The sequence below is a fragment of the Salvelinus alpinus genome, chromosome 21, assembly GCF_045679555.1.
Source record: "Salvelinus alpinus chromosome 21, SLU_Salpinus.1, whole genome shotgun sequence".
Classification (NCBI taxonomy): Eukaryota; Metazoa; Chordata; class Actinopteri; order Salmoniformes; family Salmonidae; genus Salvelinus; species Salvelinus alpinus.
Genome location: NC_092106.1, coordinates 27193271 through 27213833, shown reverse-complemented (window position 1 = coordinate 27213833; position 20563 = coordinate 27193271). Strand labels below are relative to the sequence as shown.

At 42.3% G+C, this 20563-nt stretch overlaps 1 protein-coding gene across 1 annotated transcript; it reads right to left on the bottom strand.

Moving 5' to 3' along the window:
• Positions 1–325: 325 nt before the first annotated feature.
• siae (sialic acid acetylesterase) lies at positions 326–17265 on the bottom strand. The gene is made up of 10 exons (XM_071357606.1): positions 16928–17265; positions 6936–7100; positions 6046–6203; positions 5830–5968; positions 5539–5719; positions 5157–5275; positions 4926–5059; positions 1796–1950; positions 1388–1574; positions 326–969 (listed from the first exon to the last, which is right to left on the bottom strand). Exons 1-10 carry the CDS (start codon positions 16983–16985, stop codon positions 724–726), a joined length of 1542 nt encoding a protein of 513 aa, XP_071213707.1. The 5' UTR covers positions 16986–17265; the 3' UTR covers positions 326–723.
• Positions 17266–20563: the final 3298 nt, after the last annotated feature.

The following is a 20563-nucleotide window of genomic DNA, read 5'->3' as shown; positions in this document are numbered from 1 at the left end:
TGAGTGACAGACTCTCTGCTCATGGGTAACGGCTAGGCCCCTAGAATGAGACGCCTTCCTCCCCATAAGCCACAGTTCTCACTCCTAGAGACAGTCTGTAGGCCACGTTCTGCTTGTCTCGGGCATGGATACGGGAACAAAGTCACTGGTAAACCTCGTTGCACATTCTAATACCCTCATTAGCATACCACATTGTTGCTATCATGTGAAAGAAACAGTTAATCTGGTCTCTTTGTGTAGAGCACCTTCAAGCTGACCCCTGTAGCACTGTGTAGATAGAACTATAATTGATTTGGTGGACAATGTAGATGGACCACACCTGGCATTTCAATAAAAACCCACTAACTTGTTTATTTGATGATCAATGATAGTAAAATGAAATAAGGCAATAGTGATTGGCAACCATTGCTCATATTGTATCATTCAAAACACATTTCCCACTGCGTAAATAAACGTAGAATACAATATGAAAAATTATAGAATGATTCAGCTTCAGTGCAATTGTAAACAAGCCAAAGAGGTTATTGGTTTTTGTAGATAACTACATAATTATGTTCAAGACAATTCAAAGATACACACACTGAAAGACTGCAATCAGCTTCACACTGATGACTCAAGAGGAAATGTAAGCATTTCATTTCCAGTCTTGACACAAGTGCATCTTGTTAACCACCACACCATATTTGGGTGGAATAATCCATTCCTAGCAGAGGGGTTCTCATCTCACTGCTTGTCTGGCCAGCGGTTGAGAGTGAAGGGAGGTGCAGGTAGAACACCATCAGCACTGTAAACAGGACATGCCTTAAAGTCACAAGGCCAGTCCCTCCATGCGTAGCGCAGGCCGGCTACATTATTCATGGAACAGTAATTCGTGGACACTTGGACGGCGCTAAGGCCCCACTGCAGTATGGGAGCTGGGACCCACAGTGACAGAGAGTCACAGGGTGCCCTCACCACTGAGCAGCAAATCTGAGGAAGAAACAGTCTGGTTAAGAAATGGTTTCCCCTGACACTTTTTTAGCAAGGTGGAAAAGCCTACATGATAACATGCCAAGCTGCTGACAATGACAAAGAAAGAATTCAGACCCAGTTCATCCAGCCCAACCTGATCATGGTCAGTAGAAACACTAATAATGTTGTACTGTCACATACACCGGATAGGTGCAGTCAAATGTGTTGTTTTACAGGGTCTTCCATAGTAGTGTGGTGCCTCTGGGGCAAATGAGAGTTTATTGTCTTGCTCAAGGGCAGATCAACAGATTTTTCACATTGCCGGATCGGGTATTCAAACAGGCAACATTTTGGTTACCAGCCAAGCACTCTAACCACTAGGCTAAATGCTACCCCATACTTTAGAACACATTACAACTACAGCCATCACACTTACCTGAAAGATATCTTTGGATTGAGTGACAGACACTCTCTGGTCATAGGTTACGTTGATATACTGGTCATTGACCAGGACCCGGCTAGGGAAAGGCCCCTGGAATGAGACACCCTCCTCCCCATAAGCCACAGCTCTCGCCCCTAGAGACAGTCTATAGGCCACGTCCTGCTTGTCCCGGGGATGGATACTGGAACAAAGTCACTGGTAAACATCTTGTTCCACATTATAATACCCTCATTAGCATACCACTTAGAATGATTCAATACATGCATCCTAAGTGGTATGTTAGTTTCCATATTGGAACGTAGCCTTGTATTCTCACAGTATTCATATGTGAACTGCTTAAAGCTTTTAGAAGAGTACAGGCCTATCAAATACTGTGGTATCCATTCTATGATTGTTACTTACCTGCCAAAAGGAGACATTTCATCTCCTAAGTCCATAGCAACAGCCATGAATGTGTTCTTCATACGCAGGTTGGGAGCAAAGCCATAGTCTGCAGTCTGGTGCCAGCGTATGTTTGGAAATCCCTCACTTAAGGAGGCCTTTCTATACGTAGAGACCTCAGGACAAATATAGACAAAATCAACATAACAGCGTAAGCAACAGTGGATAACATCCTGGAGTGATACATTGTCAAGATTCCTACTATGCTAGATAGCGGCAAGAAAAAGTATGTGAACCCTTGGATTTAATAACTGGTTAACCCTCCTTTGGCAGCAATAACCTCAACCAAACGTTTTCTGTAGTTGCGGATCAGACCTGCACAACGGTCAGGAGGAATTTTGGACCATTCCTCTTTACAAAACCGTTTCAGTTCAGCAATATTCTTGGGATGTCTGGTGTGAACTGCTCTCTTGCCAAAGCATCTCAAGCGGGTTGAAGTCAGGCCACTTCTTTTAAAACCATTCTGTTGATTTATTTATGTTTTGGGTTATGGTCCTGCTGCGTCACCCGACTTCTGTTGCGCTTCAATTGGTGAACATTCTCCTGAAAAATGTCTTGATAAACTTGGAAATTCATTTTCCCGTCGATGATAGCAAGCTGTCCAGGCCCTGAGGCAGCAAAGCAGCCCCAAACCATGATGCTCCCTCCACCATACTTTACAGTTGGGATGAGGTTTTGATGTTGGTGTGATATGCCTTTTTTTTTCTCCACACATAGTATTGTGTGGTCCTTCCAAACAACTCAACTGTAGTTTCATCTGTCCACAGAATATTTTGCCAGTAGCGCTGTGGAACATCCAGGTGCACTTTTGCAATCTTCAGACGTGCAGCAATGTTTTTTTTGGACAGGAGTGGCTTCTTCCATGGTGTCCTCCCATGAACACCCTTCTTATTTGGTGTTTTACGTATTGTAGACTCGTCAACAGAAATGTTAGCATGTTCCAGATATTTCTGTAAGTCTTTAGCTGAAACTCTAGGATTCTTAACCTCATTGAGCGTTCTGCACTGTGCTCTTGAAGTCATCTTTGCAGGTTGGCCACTCTTAGGGAGAATAGATAGCAACTGTGCTGAACTTTCTCCATTCATAGACAATTAGTCTTACTGTGGACTGATGAACATCAAGGCTTTTAAAGATACTTTTGTAACCCTTTCCAACTTTATGAAAGTCAACAATTCTTAATCTTAGGTCTTCTAAGATCTCTTTTGTTCGAGGCATGGGTCACATCAGGCAATGCTTCTTATGAATAGCAAACTCAGCTCTAACCAACATCTCCAATCTCGTCTCATTGATTGGACTCCAGGTTAGCGGAGTCCTGACTCCAATTAGCTTGGAGAAGTCATTAGCCTAGGGTGTCACATACTTTTTCAATCTTTCTAGACGTAGAGACCTGAGGACAAATATATAGACACAATCAATGTAACAGCATAAGCAGCAGTTGATAACATCCTGATATGATACATTGACAAAGCAATGTAGTGATTGCTACTATGCTAGATAAAGGGAGATGTATTTTTTTGCTGAGATTCAGGACCCTGTCCTTTAAAGATAATTCGTAAAAATCCAAATAACTTCACAGATCTTCATTGTAAAGGGTTTAAACACTGTTTCTCATGCTTGTTCAATGATCCATAAACAATTAAATGAACATGCACCTGTGGAACGGTCGTTAAGACACTAACAGCTTACAGAAGGTAGGCAATTAAGGTCACTGTTATGAAAACTTAGGACATTTGAGGCCTTTCTACGGACTCTGAAACCACCAAAAGAAAGATGCCCAAGGTCCCTGCGGGAATGTGCCTTAGGCATGCTGCAAGGAGGCATGAGGACTGCAGATGTGGCCTGGGCAATAAATTGCAATGTCTGTACTGTGACAGCTGATCGTCCTCGCAGTGGCAGACCACGTGTAACAACACCTGCACAGGATCGGTACATCCGAACATCACACCTGCGGGACAGGTACAGGATGGCAACAACTGCCAGAGTTACACCAGGAACGCACAATCACTCCATCAGTGCTTTCAAACTATCCGCAATAGGCTGAGAGGCTGGACTGAGGGCTTGTAGGCCTGTTGTAAGGCAGGTCCTCACCAGACATCACCGGCAACAACGTCACCTATGGGCACAAACCCACAGTCGCTGGACCAGACATGACTGGCAAGAAGTGCTCTTCACTGACGAGTCGCGGTTTTGTCTCACCAGGGGTGATGGTCGGATTCGTGTTTATCGTCGAAGGAATGAGCCTTACACCGAGGCCTGTACTCTGGAGCGGGATCGATTTGGAGGTGGAGGGTCCGTCATGGTCTAGGGCAGTGTCTCACAGCATCATCGGACTGAGCTTGTTGTCATTGCAGGCAATCTCAACGCTGTGCGTTATAGGGAAGACATCGTCCTGCCTCATGTGGTACCCTTCCTGTAGGCTCATCCTGACATGACAATGCCACCAGCCATACTGCTCGTTCTGTGCATGATTTCCTGCAAGACACAGTGTTCTGCCATGGCCAGCGAAGAGCCCGGCTCTTAAACCCATTGAGCACGTCTGGGACCTGTTGGATCGGAGGATGAGGGCCATTGCCATTCCCCCCAGAAATGTCTGGTAACTTGCAGGTGCCTTGGTGGAAGAGTGGGGTAACATCTCATAGCAATAACTGGCAAATCTGGTGCAGTCCATGTGCAGTCCATGAGGAGGAGATGCACTGCAGTACTTAATGCAGCTGGTGGCCACACCAGATACTGACTTACTTTTGATTTTGACCCCCCCTTTGTTCAGGGACACATTATTCCATTTATGTTAGTCATAACCTGTTCAGTTTTTCTCAGTTGTTGAATCTTTTGTTCATACAAATATTTACACATGTTAAATTTACTGAAAATAAACAGTTGACAGTGAGAAGACGTTTCTTTTTTTGCTGAGTTTACATTCACAGGGGATTAGGTGTTGTCACGATAAGGGCCTTATCACACAGCACTGAATGTTCTGTAAACACCAGCCAAGAGGCTTGTAGGACGTCTCAACATCAGCTGCTGCAGAATCACAGATATGTTATCAGCTCAGTCTCAGTCTCAAACTATAACCATAACATTTAGTCAGTACCTGTACAAATCCAAAGGGGAAATCTGGTGCAGTCTGTCCCCCTGAGCTCTGGTGGAAAGCCATCCTCCAGTCATCAATCATGGAGGGAAAGGAACAGGAGTATTTCTTCTGATTGTAGTCTGTGTTGGCCTCACCTATCACAGGGGTCAGGTCAGACATGTCTTCAGTTTCTATGCTGTTACTGTATGCTAAAAGATGGGAGAAAACAGATGTGACCCCAAGCTGTTTTACCTTGGTACCAGATAGCTCCTTTGATGGTCATGTTGAGAAGTGGATGGATCATGGCATTCCACAAAATAGAGTTAGTCCACACAGACAAATACATTGAAGGTGTATATGGCATGGGGAATCTGGATGAAAAGAACAAGACATAGGCCAACTGATATCAAGTACCATAGGTGAGAGGATATTTTAAGGTGCATGCTACCTGCATATTTCTGTAACAATGTTCACATTAACTTAGTCCAAAAGAAACAAGACAAAAATATTCACTAGTCTGCCCATCTACAATCCTTAAGAAGATGTCTATAATTGCTGATGTAAGATGTAAAGTAGCATACCTACCGAACATCTCAATTGCAAGAGTAAAGCTCCAGGGTCCCTGTACACTTACCCGTTAATCCTATCCAGGTCACAGTGTTGGAGTGCTCGTGGGGAGGACCATGCCTCTACAGGTGTGCCTCCCCAGCAGGACGTCACTAGGCCGATGGGGTACTTCAGCACCTTGTACAAGTGGCGCCCAAACATCCAGCACACTGCAGAGTAGTGCTTGAAATCCCCACCACCCAGCAACTCTGTTCAGGAGGTTTAAGATTAATTCCCATTATCAACTAGATGTATTAATACCATTTGCATGACATTTCACATCTAATTGAGCTAATAGACTGTATGAGCCTGTCCATACTTGCTGTGGGGACAGACCAGGGCACCTCCACTCCAGCCAGGTCAGTCAGCTCAGTAAAGCTCTGCTCCAAGGCAGCCATAAAGATCCGCACCTGGGGGAACTTGGAGGCCAGCGCTAGCTCCTCTGATGCATTGAACACCTTGGAAGACAAGACATAATAATGGTTATTATTACAACTATGCAAACTCAGACTTACTTGAACATTGCAGAGTATACCTGAGAAGTTGTGAAAGCCATGTTGCTCTGTCCCCCACACAGCCAGACATCCCCAAACAGCACATCTGTGAGAGTGATACTGTGGTTGTTCTGGAGGACTGCAGTCAAGTTGTAGGGGCCGCCAGCTTCCATTGGGACAAGGGCCACCTTCCATATCCCTGGGAAGAGATCCAAAACCATGGATCAGTGAAGGTTACGCTAATGTCTTAATATACAGTGCATTTGGAAAGTATTCAGAACCCTTCCTACATTGTTACAGCCTTATTCTAAAATGGATGAAATAAAAACAATTCCTCATCTACACACAATACCCCAAAATGACAAAACAAAAAACAGCAATACCTTAGCATATTCGGAATCCCTTTTTCCTGCATTTTGTTACGTTACAGCCTTATTCTAAAATGGATTACATTAAGGGGGGGGGGGGGGGAAACAATCTACACACAATACCCCATAATGACAAAGCAAATTACATTTGCAAACATTTCTAAAAACCTGTTTTCGCTTTGTCATTATTTTTATTTAATCCATTTTAGAATAAAGGCTATAACGTAACAAAATGTGGAAAAAGTAAAGGTGTCTGAATACTTTCCAAATACACTGTACAGTACATTGCACGGCAGAAAAAAAGTGGGACACTGAGCACAATTAACTTCAAACAACGTGCTTTTTTTGTCCCTCACACTTCCGCAGCTTTTTCCCTCATTCTGACAGACGTCAGTCACCTTCACAGTACGAAAATAACATTTGTTAGAAAAATACCTTGACAAGAGCTTAGGGTTTTATCAACTCTTCTTGAAATTACAGTTCTGCTTACTTCATCCTCAACTTCATGACATGACTGGATAGGCACGCTAAACTAAAGGCATTGTTGGGATCAGATAACTCACCGGCAGCCACACTGACAGCAGGTGCATTGTTAGTGACTGGTCCTCCTGATAGAAAGACTGTGACCTCAGCATCATCGGGTCCATAGCCCCACAACACAGCCCTCTCTGGGGCCTTCTGCAGAACCATGTGATCGCCATAATAGGAGGCAAAGCGGAACCCACCGTCTGGAAACAAAAACAATATTAAATCTACTGTATTAGAACATATTTATCCAAGTCAATTAAACAAACAATCATTACACATATTCAAAGTTACTCTTTCAATGTTTTGACAGTATGCATGAAGCCCAATAAAATATAATCTTGACACATTTACCTGTTCAGTTGCCTTGACAGTAAAATGCATCATTCAATGTACAGTGCATTCAAAAATTATTCAGACCCCTTGGCTTTTTGCTACATTTTTTTTGTTGCCTTATTCTAAAATGTATTAAATAAAAACAAAATTCCTCAACCTACACACAATACCCCATAATGACAAAGCGAAAACAGGTTTAGAAAAACACCTTATTTACGTAAGTATTCAGACCTTTTGCTATGAGACTCGAAATTGAGCTCAGGTGCATCCTTTCCATTGATTATCCTTAAGATGTTACCACAACTTGGAGTCCACCTGTGGTAAATTCAACTGACTGGACATGATTTGGAAAGGCACACACGTCGATATAAGGTCCTACAGCTGACAGTGCATGTCAGAGAAAGAAATGAGGTCAAAGGAATTGTCTGTAGAGCTCCGAGACAGGATTGTGTCAAAGCACAGATCTGGGGAAGGGTATCAAAACATTTCTGCAGCATTGAAAGTCCCCAAGAACACAGTTCATCATTCTTAAATGGAAGAAGTTTGGAACCACCAAGACTTCCTAGAGCTGGCTGCCCGGCCAAAGTGAGCAATCGGGGGAGAAGGGCCTTGGTCAGGGAGGTGACAAAGAACCAGATCGTCACTGACAGAGCTCCAGGGTTCCTCTGTGGAGATGAGAAACTTCCAGAAGGACAACCATCTGTGCAACACTCCACCAATCAGGCCTTTATGGTAGAGTGGCCAGACGGAACCATTCCTCAGTAAAAAAAAAGGCACATGACAGCCTGCTTGGAGTTTGCCCAAAGGCACCTAAAGGACTCTCAGACCATGAGAAACGAGATTCTCTGGTCTGATGAAACCAAGATGGAAACCAAGATTGAAGTCTTTGGCCTGAATGCCAAGTGTCACATCTGGAGGAAACCTGGCACCATCCTTACGGTGAAGCATGGTGGCAGCATGCTGTGGGGATGGTTTTTCAGCGGCATGGCCTGGGAGACTAGTCAGGATCGAGGGAAAGATGAACGGAGCAAAGTACAGAGAGATCCTTGATGAAAACTGGGGTGAAGGTTCACCTTCCAACAGGACATCGACCTTAAGCACACAGCCAAGACAACACAGGAGTGGCTTCAGGACAAAAGTGGCTTCAGGACAAGTCCCTGAATGTCCTTGAGTGGCCCAGCCAGAGCCTGGACTTAAACATCGAGAGACCTGAAAATAGCTACGCAGCGACGCTTCCCATCCAACCTGACAAAGCTAGAGGGGATCTGCAGAGAAGAATGGGAGAAACTCCCCAAATACAGGTGTGCCAAGCTTGCAGCATCATACCCAACAAGTCGAGGCTGTAATCACTGTCAAAGTAAAGGGTCTGAATATTTACAGTACCAGTCAAAAGTTTGTACACACACCTAATAATTCCAGGGTTTCTTTATTTTTACTATTTTCTACATTGTAGATCAATAGTGAAGTCAAACTATGAAATAACATATGGAATCATGTAGTAACCAAAAAAAAAAGAAAGTGTTCAACAAATCAAAATATATATTTGAGATTCTTCAAAGTAGCCACCCTTTGCCTTGATGACAGTTTTACATACTCTTGACATTCTCTCAACCAGCTCATGGAGGTAGTCACCTGGAATACATTTCAATTAACAGGTGTGCCTCGTTAAAAAGTTAATTTGTTGAATTCTTTCCTTCTTAATGCATTTGAGCCAATCCGTTGTGCTGTGACATACAGAAGATAGCCCTATTTGGTAAAAGACCAAGTCCAAATTATGGCAAGAACAGCTGAAATAAGCAAAGGGAAATGACAGTCCATCATTACTGGCTCTAATGAGGACCGCCAAAGGAAAGGAAGACCCAGAGTTACCTCTGCGGGCAGAGGATAAGTTCATTAGAGATAACTGCACCTCAGATTGCAGCCCCCCTCAAAAAAAAATCTGAGTTCAAGTAACAGACACATCTCAACAGCAACTGTTCAGAGGAGACTGCGTGAATCAGGCCGTCATGGTCGAATTGCTGCAAAGAAACGACTACTAAAGGACAACAATAAGAAGAGACTTTCTTGGGCCAAGGAACATGAGCAATGGACATTGGACCGGTGGAAATATGTCCTTTGGTTTGATGAGTCAATTTTAGATTTTTGGCCGTATCTTTGTGAGACGCAGGGTAGGTGAACGGATGATATCTGCGTGTTTGATTCCCACCGTGAAGCATGGAGGAGGTGGTGTGATGGTGCTTTGCTGGTAACACGGTCTGTGATTTATTTAGAATTCAAGGCACACTTAACCAGCATCGCTACCACAGCATTACACCATCCCATCTGATTTGCGCTTAGTCCCAACTATAATTTGTTTTTCAACAGGACAATGACCCCAAAACACACCTCCAGGCTGTGTAAGGGCTATTTCACCAAGGAGATAATGAAGTGCTGCATCAGATGACCTGGCCTCCACAATCACCCAACCTCAACCCAATTGAGATGGTTTGGAATGAGTTGGACCGCAGAGCGAAGGAAATGCAGCCAACAAGTGCTCAACATGTGGGAACTCCTTCAAGACTATTGGAAAAGCATTCTTCTTGAAGCTGGTTGAGAGAATGCCAAGAGTGTGCAAAGCTGTTAAAGGCAAAGGGTGGCTACTTTGAAGAATCTAAAATGTAGATTTGTTGAACACTTTTTTGGTTACTACATTAATTTATATTTTTGATGTCTTTCTTCACTTTTGATCTACAATGTAGAAAATAGTAAAAAAAAATTAAGAAACCCTTGAATGAGGTGTCAACTTTTGACTGGTACTGTGTGTAAATGTGACAGTTTGATTTTTTTTATACATTTGCAAAAATGTCTAAAAACCCGTTTTTGCTTTGTCATTATGAGGTATTTTGTGTAAATCGATGAGGGGGAAAAACAATTTAGTACATTTTAGAATAAGGCTGTAACTTAACAAAATGTGGAAAAAGTCAAGGGGTCTGAATACTTCCCAAATGCAGTGTAGCTACAAACAATGATACAATCTATCAAAGATCTAGCCTACAGTTGCCACAACATTTTAGAAGGAATAAATAGTCATAGCTACAGTTCGTGACTGATTCATGTTGTTGACAGCTCATGCTGCACATTCTGGCAATCCTATTAAATTACTAGAGAGGCTATGTCATAAACTCTCAAAGTTCCAAAATAGCAGCCATCTTGGTCAGGGAGAGATCCAAAACCAGTCTAATTGGAATGAATGGCAGTAGAGGCAATGCATTTCCTGCTTTTACTTATGCAGGAAAATAAAAGGCATGTGATGTATCCAAAATGTAAATGGAATTATAGTCAACCTGAAATAGTGTCAAATATATATTCAGTTTATACAGGTTTTTATCAATTATTTGTAGTAAGTTCTCCGATTTTGTTTTCTTGGAAAGCTCAGCGCTATTATACGATAGAATATAAGTGCATTTACATGGCAATTAAACATACACAAACTCAGCAAAAAGAGAAAATGTCCCTTTTTCAGGACCCTGTCTTTCAAAGATATTTGGATTTTTACGAATTAACTTCACAGATCTTCATTGTAAAGGGTTTAAACACCGTTTCCCATGCTTTTTCAATGAACATGCACCTGTGGAACGGTCGTTAAGACGATTACAGACGGTAGGCAATTAAGGTCACAGTTATGAAAACTTAGGATACTAAAAAAAGAGGCCTTTCTACTGACTCTGAAAAACACCAAACGAAAGATGCACAGGGTCCCTGCTCATCTGTGTGAACGTGCCTTAGGCATGCTGCAAGGAGGCATGAGGACTGCAGATGTGGCCAGAGCAATAAATTGCAATGTCCATACTGTGAGACGCCTAAGACAGCGCTACAGGGAGACGGGACGAACAGCTGATCGTCCTCGCAGTGGCAGACCACGTAACAACTAGAGGTCGACCGATTAATCAGAATGGCCGATTTCAAGTTTTCATAACACTCGGAAATTGGTATTTTTGGACACCGTTATTTAACTAGGCAAGTCAGTTAAGAACACATTCTTATTTTCAATGACGGCCTAGGTGGGTTAACTGCCTTGTTCAGGGGCAGAATGACAGCTTTTTACCTTGTCAGCTCAGGGATTCAATCTTGCAACCTTACAGTTAACTAGTCCAACGCTCTAACCACCTGATTACATTGCACTCCACGAGGAGCCTGCCTGTTACGCGAATGCAGTAAGAAGCCAAGGTAAGTTGATAGCTAGCATTAAACTTATAAAAAAAAACAATCATAATCACTAGTTAACTACACATGGTTGATGATATTACTAGTTTATCTAGCGTGTCCTGCGTTGCATATAATCGTTACGGTGCGCATTCGCGAAAAAGGACTGTCGTTGCTCCAACGTGTACCTAACCATAAACATAACCATAACATCTTAAAATCAATACACAAGTACATATTTTTAAATCTGCATATTTAGTTAATATTGCCTGCTAACATGAATTTATTTTAACTAGGGAAAATGGTGTCACTTCTCTTGCAACAGAGTCAGGGTATATGCAGCAGTTTGGGCCGCCTAGCTCATTGCAAACTGTGAAGACTGTCTTTGTTAGGAAGAAATAGCCAACTTCGCCAAACGGGGGATGATTTAACGAAAGCACATTTGCGAAAAAAAAGCACAATCGTTGCACGACTGTACCTAACCATAAACATCAATGCCTTTCTTAAAATCAAAACACAGAAGTATATATTTTTAAACCTGCATATTTAGCTAAAAGAAATCCAGGTTAGCAGGCAATATTAACCAGGTGAAATTGTGTCACTTCTCTTGCGTTCATTGCACGCAGAGTCAGGGTATATGCAACAGTTTGGGATGCCTAATTTGCCAGAATTTTACGTAATTATGACATAACATTGAAGGCTGTGCAATGTAACAGGAATATTTAGACTGATGGATGCCACCCGTTAGATAAAATAGGTAACGGTTCCGTATTTCACTGAAAGAATAAACGTTTTGTTTGAGACGATAGTTTCCGGATTCGACCATATTAATGACCTAAGGCTCGTATTTCTGTGTGTTATGTTATAATTAAGTCTATGATTTGATAGAGCAGCCTGACTGAGCGATGGTAGGCACCAGCAGGCTCGTAAGCATTCATTCAAACAGCACTTTTGTGCGTTCTGCCAGCAGCTCTTCGCAATGCATCAAGCTGTTTATGACTTCAAGTCTATCAACTCCCGAGATTAGGCTGGTGTAACCGATGTGAAATGGCTAGCTAGTTAGCGGGGTGCGCACTAATAGCGTTTCAAACGTCACTCGCTCTGAGACTTGGAGTAGTTGTTCCCCTTGCTCTGCATGGGCCGCGGCTTTTGTGGAGCGATGCGTCGAGGGTGGCTGTTGTCGATGTGTTCCTGGTTCGAGCCCAGGTAGGAGCGAGGAGAGGGACGGAAGCTATACTGTTACACTGGCAATACTAAAGTGCTTATAAGAACATTCAATAGTCAAAGGTATATGAAAAACAAATCGTATAGAGAGAAATAGTCCTATAATTCCTATAATAACTACAACCTAAAACTTCTTACCTGGGAATATTGAAGACTCATGTTAAAAGGAACCACCAGCTTTCATATGTTCTGAGCAAGGAACTTAAACGTTAGCTTTTTTACATGGCACATATTGCACTTTTACTTTCTTCTCCAACACTTTGTTTTTGCATTATTTAAACCAAATTGAACATGTTTCATTATTTATTTGAGGCTAAATAGATTTTATTGATGTATTATATTAACTTAGTGTTAATTCAGTATTGTTGTAATTGTCATTATTACAAATAGATAAAAATCTCTTCAATAGAATAAAATACAAATATTATTTATTAAAATCGGTATCGGCTTTTTTGGTCCTCCAATAATCGGTATTGGCGTTGAAAAAAAAAATCTGAATCGGTTGACCTCTAGTAACAACACCTGCACAGGATCGGTACATCCGAACATCACACCTGCGGGACAGGTACAGGATGGCAACAACAACTGCCCGAGTTACACCAGGAACGCACAATCCTCCATCAGTGCTCAGAGACTCTCCGCAATAGGCTGAGAGAGGCTGGACTGAGGGCTTGTAGGCCTGTTGTAAGGCAGGTCCTCACCAGACATCACCGGCAAAACAACGTCGCCTATGGGCACAAACCCACAGTCGCTGAACCAGACAGGACTGGAAAGAAGTGCTCTTCACTGACGAGTCGCAGTTGTCTCACCAGGGGTGGTGGTCGGATTCGTGTTTATCGTCAAAGGAATGAGCGTTACACAGAGGCCTGTACTCTGGAGCGGGATCGATTTGGAGGTGGAGGGTCCGTCATGGTCTAGTGCGGAGTCTCACAGCATCATCGGACTGAGCTTTTTGTCATTGCAGGCCATCTCAATGCTGTGCGTTACAGGGAAGACATTCTCCTCCTTCCTGCAGGCTCATCCTGACACGACCCTCCAGCATGACAATGCCACCAGCCATACTGCTCGTTCTGTGCGTGATTTCCTGCAAGACAAGAATGTCAGTGTTCTGCCATAGCCAGCAAAGAGCCCAGATCTCAATCCCATTGAGCACATCTGGAACCTGTTGGATCGGAGGGTGAGGGCCAGGGCCATTCCCGGCCAGAAATGTCCGGGAACTTGAAGGTGCCATGGTGGAAGAGAGGGGTAACATCTCACAGCAAGAACTGGCAAATCTTGAGAGAGGAGATGCACTGCAGTACTTAATGCAGCTGGTGGCCACACCAGATACTGACTTACTTTTGACCCCCCTTTGATCAGGGACACATTCATCAATTTAAGTGGAACTTGTTCAGTTTATGTCTCAGGTTATTGAATCTTATGTTCATAATAATATTTACACATGTTATGTTTGCTGAAAATAAACGCAGTTGACAGTGAGAGGATATTTATTTTTTCGCTGAGTTTACATATATACACAGCGCTGTGAAAAAGTATGACCCCTTTCTGATTTTCTCTATTTGTTCATATTTTTGATACTGAATGTTATAAGATCTTAAACTAAAACCTAATATTAGATCAAGGGAACCAGAGTATACAAAAAATAAAAAATAAAATACTTAATGTAAAATTAACAAACTCATGCAACACCCAATTCTCTTATGAAAAAGTAATTGCCCCCTTACACACAATAACTGGTTGTGCCACCTTCAGCTGCAATGACCGCAACCAAATTCTTCCTCCTCGCTGTGGAGGAATTTTGTCCCACTTCATTCATAACTGCTTTAGCTCAGCGACTTGTGGGTTTTCAAGCATGAACTGTTAGTTTCAAGTCCTGCCACAACATCAAATTGGGATTAGGTCTGGACTTTGACTAGGCCATTCCAAAACTTCAAATGTGTTGCTTTTTAATCATTCTCATTTAGACTGGATTGTTTGTTTTGGATCATTGTCTTGCTGCATGACCCAGCTGCGCTTCAGTTTCAGCTCACATATGGATGTCCTGACATCCTCCTGTAGAATTCTCTTATACAGAGCAGAATTAATGGTTCCTTCTATTAAAGGCAAGTCGTCCAGATCCCGAGGAAGCAAAGCATCCCCAAACCATCACACTACCACGCTTGACAGTTGGTATAAGGTTCTTACTGTGGAATGCAGTTTGGTTTTCGCCAGACATAATGGAACCCATGTCATCCAAAAAGTTGACTCAGGTTTGCCAAAAAGCACCTGGATGATCATCAAAACTCTTGAAAGAATGATCTATGACAGATGGACACAATGGACACTTCATTAAGTCAGGACTCGTATTTGACTTAGCCATGCCTCCTTGCCTGTCCAACATTTCCTCATCTCCCACCCCTTCTAACGCGACTAGCCCCGACGCTCCTCCCTCTTTTTCCCCTGCCTTGCTACGAAGCTTCTCCCTGCAGGCGGTCACTGAGTCCGAGGTGCTAAAGGAGCTCTTTAAACTTGACCCCCAAAAAACATCTGGGTCAGATGGTTTAGACCCTTTTTTCTTTAAGGTTGCTGCCCCTATCATCTCCAAGCCTGCCTCTCCTCTCTGGGGAGGTTCCCATTGCTTGGAAGGCAGCCACAGTTCATCCTTTATTTAAAGGGGGAGATAAAAGAGTGCAGTGTATAAACTCAGAACATCTGCTGTCTCAGCCATTGCCTGTCAGCAAGGAAGTACACCAAGGCTCGATCCTAGGCCCCACACTCGTCTCAATTTACATCAACATAGCTCAAGCAGTAGGAAGATCTCTCATCCATTTATATGCAAATTATACAGTCTTATACTCAGCTGGCCCCTCCCCGGATTTTGTGTTAAACGCTCTACAACAAAGCTTTCCCTGCCCTTAACCAAATTACCGTTTGTTTTGGAGGTGTTCAGAACAAGGTTAAGTAAGAAGAATGCCCCTCTCCCCACAGGTGTGATTACTACCTTGGAGGGTTTAGAGCTTGAGGTAGTCCCCTCAATCAAGTACTTGGGAGTATGGCTAGACAGCACACCATCTGCCTCGCAGCACATATCAAAGCTGCAGGCTAAAGTTAAATCTAGACTTGGTTTCCTCTATTGTAAATCGTTCCTCTTTCACCCCAGCTGCCAAACTAACAATGATTCAGTTAACCATCCTACCCATGCTAGATTACAGAGACAATTAATAGATCGGCAGGTAAGGGTGCTCTCGAGCAGCTAGATGTTCTTTACCATTCGGCCATCACATTTGCCACCAATGCTCCTTATAGGACACATCACTGCACTCTATACTCTTCTGTAAACTGGGCATCTCTGTATTCCTGTCGCAAGACCCACTGGTTGATGCTTATTTATAAATCTCTCTTAGGCCTCACTCCCCCCTATCTGAGATATCTACTGCAGCCTTCATCCTCCACATACAACACCCGTTCTGCCAGTCACATTCTGTTAAAGGTCCCCAAAGCACACGCATCCCTGGGTCACTCGTCTTTTCAGTTCGCTGCAGCTAGAACGAGCTGCAACAAACACTCAAACTGGACAGTTTTATCTCAATCTCTTCATTCAAAGACTCAATCATGAACACTCTTACTGACAGTTGTGTCTGCTTTGTGTGATGTATTGTGGTCTCTACCTTCTTGCCCTTTGTGCTGTTGTCTGTGCCCAATAATGTTTGTACCATGTTTTGCACTGCTACCATGTTGTGTTGCTACCATATTGTTGTCATGTTGTGTTGTCATGTGTTGCTGCCTTGCTATGTTGTTGTCTTAGGTCTCTCTCTATGTAGTGTTGTCTCGTCGTAATATGTGTAATCCCAGCCCCCGTAGGAGGCATTTTGCATTTCGGTAGGCCGTCATTGTAAATAAGAATGTGTTCTTAACTGACTTAAATAAAAAGGTAAAACAAATAATAAATAAGTCAAAATTATAACTTTTTGGATGACATGGGTCCCTATCATCAACTGATTTGAGACAGTGCATGGCTGTGGATTGACTGCATTGTTTGAATGGAATGTTGGCATATTGGCAGTTAATTTGAAAAAGTGTATGGAATTATTCCTCTAAAACTGTCTGGCTAGGTAGTTAACACACATACAGTGCACACATTCTTCACATTCATTGTTTTACACATTATCTTATCACAGCACTGGCAAAGCAAGGTTGACCAACTCCCTGACCAACATGGCTGACCTTCGGACCATCATAAGAAGGTTCTAGTATTCTAATTCCATGGGTAGCAATTAAAACATGTATTAAACAAGAAATTAACACTCACCAGAGGCATATAAGGATCCTAAAATAGTGAGAAAACACAAACATATCTTCAGACACATTGTTAAACTTGACTTGCTACTGTTGCTAACGTTAGCTAGGCTACACTACAATCCAAACAAGGAAGTAGTTGCCTTTTAAACGCTAAATGTCACGTGATTCTTCTTCATATTTCATCTGGAACATTATAACGCTGTTTCTAACAATCTACTGAAGGTCAGTGTGATACGTATCAGTCTGTCGCTCACACATGTTCACATTGATAATAATCAAGCTCGCTACAGTACTATTTATCATAGTTCGGCAACTTTTGTTTTGATTTGTGAACGGAAAAAATGCAAAGACTACAGCTGCTGCAAAGGACAAACAGTGCGACAGTGAAAACGTTATGTTAGTAGCCTACAGATTCATTGGTCCACATCCAACTCTGGCTGACCGAGACAGTTGTTGAATCCTCCGGTAAGTGCCTCAGTAGCGTGTGAGTGCATCAGACAAATGTTGCATGAAAATAAAAAATGTAATTGTATGAGCATCATGGCATATTTTTAAGCATATTATTATGTTGGTTATCTTAAAAAATGGAAGATCTTGAATGAAGAGGGGGAGTAGGGTAGCTATAGCAGGTTATTACTGTTGCATTCATTATTGGTTGACGCCACATGTTTCTTCCAGTTCATATTTAAATAGTGCGACTATGATTATTGCACAGTAAAACAGACTTAATAAGTCAAAAGTGACAAATGAGAAACACAATATTAATGTGTTTATGTAAGATTTTTTTAACACGTTGGCCTTTTGTGAAGACATGAACAGGCCATGATTTACTGGCATGCATATAATTAAAATAAACTTCCCATTCAGCAGAAATTTGTGATAGATGATGGGAAGATAATTGAAAAGATTGCCTTGGATGGCGCAATAACTAACGAGAGAATTACACTTCATATGTTCAGCTCCATGAAAAGGCTACACACAGGAGTGATTCGTTTATGTTTGTGGTCATTTCACAAACTGATACATTTTAAAGGAGTTGTTCTCCAGAGAGAGGTGCTAGTTATACTACATGTTTATGTCTTAATTGTTCTCTTGGCACGTCTGCTTCACAAACAACTTGGATATCTGCTGAAGATGTTTTTTTCTGCTAGCGTTAATTCATTTGTTTACTTTAAAGTCCCTGTATGTCGTTAGAGTTCTTCATGCTTGGCCATTCCCCAACAGACATCTCTGATAATTGGACTTGCTGTCATATCAAGCTACAAGCTTGTCAGCACACCTGCAAACCACTTCTAACAGTAGAGTTACAAAACGTGCCATTCAAATACTGTATAGTTTACCATAAACAACACACTGTAAAAATTAGGATATTGTTTTTCATTGTGTATTTAGACGTACAGTATCTCCTCAGAGGATTATAAATGTCTGAGAAACTGTGTGTTCTCTTAGATGTTAGTATATTTATATGAATAATTGGATTTTCATTAACAGACAGTGCTTTGAATGCATTTCTTTGTCTGAGCCGGACTATAATATGGCTATGCAGACTAATCTTGTTTTTCTAATCCCACACACTTAGAGATTTTGCAGCGCTAGCACACACATCTGTGTGTAGGAGGTATGTGCACACTCAGAATGCCTGTGTTGTACTGTACCATAAAGTGCTAGTAATATGCAGACAAAATACACGTCCTTTCAGACATGCTTTTTCATACATTTCTACGTGCCTTTCTTACAAGAGAAAAGGCCAAGTGCACAGCTGCAGACAGTTCCTCTTAATTCTATTTTGTACACCAACATCTTTTGTTTTTCATAAAAATGCCTAAGACCCTGGAAACAATAATTGTATACAGCAGTGGAGGCTCCTCAGAGGAGAAAGGGGAGGACCATCCTCTGTGAATTTCATAAAATAAAAAGTGAAACGTTTAAAAAGTGATCATTTTTAGATACAACTATACTAAATATATTCACAATTGATTAAAACACAATGTTTTGCAATGAAGGTCTACAGTAGCCTCAGCAGCACTCTGTAGGGTAGCACCATGGTGTAGCCAGTGGACAGCTAGCGTCCATCCTCCTCTGGGTACATTTTCTTCAATACAAAACCTAGGAGGCTCATGGTTCTCACCCCCTTCCATAGACTTACACAGTAATTATGACAACTTCCAGAGGACGTCTTCCAACCTTCCAGAGCTCCTGCAGCATGAACTGACATGTCATCCACCCAATCAAAGGATCAGAGAATGAATTTCATACTGAAAGCATTTCATACTGAAGAATAAGCTCCAGCTAGCACTCCATTTTTTTCTTGACACTTATTTCACCAGGTAAGTTGACTGAGAACACATTGTCATTTACAGCAACAACCTGGGGAAGAGTTACAGGGGAGAGGGAAGAATTAACCATTTTAAGCTGGGGATGATTAGGTGACCATGATGGTATGAGGGCCAGATTGGGAATTTAGCCAGAACACCAGGGTTAACACCCCTACTCTTACAATAAGTGCCATGGGATCTTTAGTGACCACAGAGAGTCAGGACACCCGTTTAACGTCCCATCCGAAAGACAGCACCATACACAGGGCAATGTATTGGTATATTTTGATATTTATTTATTTTACACCGGCAGGCCCCGGTGGCAATACATTTGTGAAACGTACCTTTACTTGGATAGTTCCAGCGTTGGATAGTCATAGCCAGCTAGCTAACATAGCATCCCTCTGTTTGAGCTGGGTGCCTCCTACTGGCCCTCCAACATGACTTCCAGCAGCATCTGGTTTCCCATCCAGGGACCAACCAGGACCAACCCTGCTTAGCTTCAGAAGCAAGCCAGCAGTGGGATTCAGGGTGGTATGCTGCTGGCATAAAATATGGTGAGTAGTTGACTCAAAACGAGAGACAAAGAAAATTATTGAACAGTTTAAATTAATTTATTCAAAAATGAAAGACATAGCTAGCAAATGCAGCTAGCTAGTTTAGTCAACTCAAACACCCAGCTCAAACAGAGGGATGCTATGTTAGCTAGCTGGCTATAACTATCCAATACTGGAACTATCTGTCAGGACGCGGTGCGAGAAACAGTCACTAAATCGGCAGAACCCAGAAGATGAGGCAGACACAGCAGTACTAGAGATGGTGGTTTAATAAAAAATAGATATCTTCCAAAAGACAAAGAAAATCCACAAAGTGGTAAAAACAGCAAGGGAAAAATAAACCTCAAAAGACTAATACAAAATACAAAAGAACAAAACCAGAGAACCTCTGGAAAATCCAACAAGAGAAAAACATATGTTCACAACAAGGCTTGGGCTGGGGCTGGGTGCTAACATACAAACACTGAGCAAGGAACTAAGGAACACACAGGGATTAAATACTAACAAGGGAACGACATACAGGTGCAAACAATAATTAGGGCAAGAAAAACAAAAGGTACAAAAAAGGTGCAAGGGGGACATCTAGTGAACAAAACCAAACAGTCCTGGCCAAAACCTGACAGAATCCCCCCCCTAGGAACGGCTCCTGACGTTCCTACCAGCCTTCTCAGGGTGGAGGACCCTGAACTGACGAATGAGGTCAGGGTCCAGTATGTCCTTGGCAGGAACCCAGGAGCGCTCCTCGGGACCGTAGCCTTCCCAGTCCACCAGATA

Bases quoted from the DNA above. Each gene is read 5' to 3' on its own strand.
- siae (XM_071357606.1), bottom strand. From the start codon at position 16,985: ATGTGTCTGAAGATATGTTTGTGTTTTCTCACTATTTTAGGATCCTTA. The intron at 5,720-5,829 runs GTATGGACAGGC...CCTCCTGAACAG, and splicing joins CTGGTCTGTCCCCACAGCAA to AGTTGCTGGGTGGTGGGGAT. The intron at 970-1,387 runs GTAAGTGTGATG...TTTCTTCCTCAG, and splicing joins AATCCAAAGATATCTTTCAG to ATTTGCTGCTCAGTGGTGAG.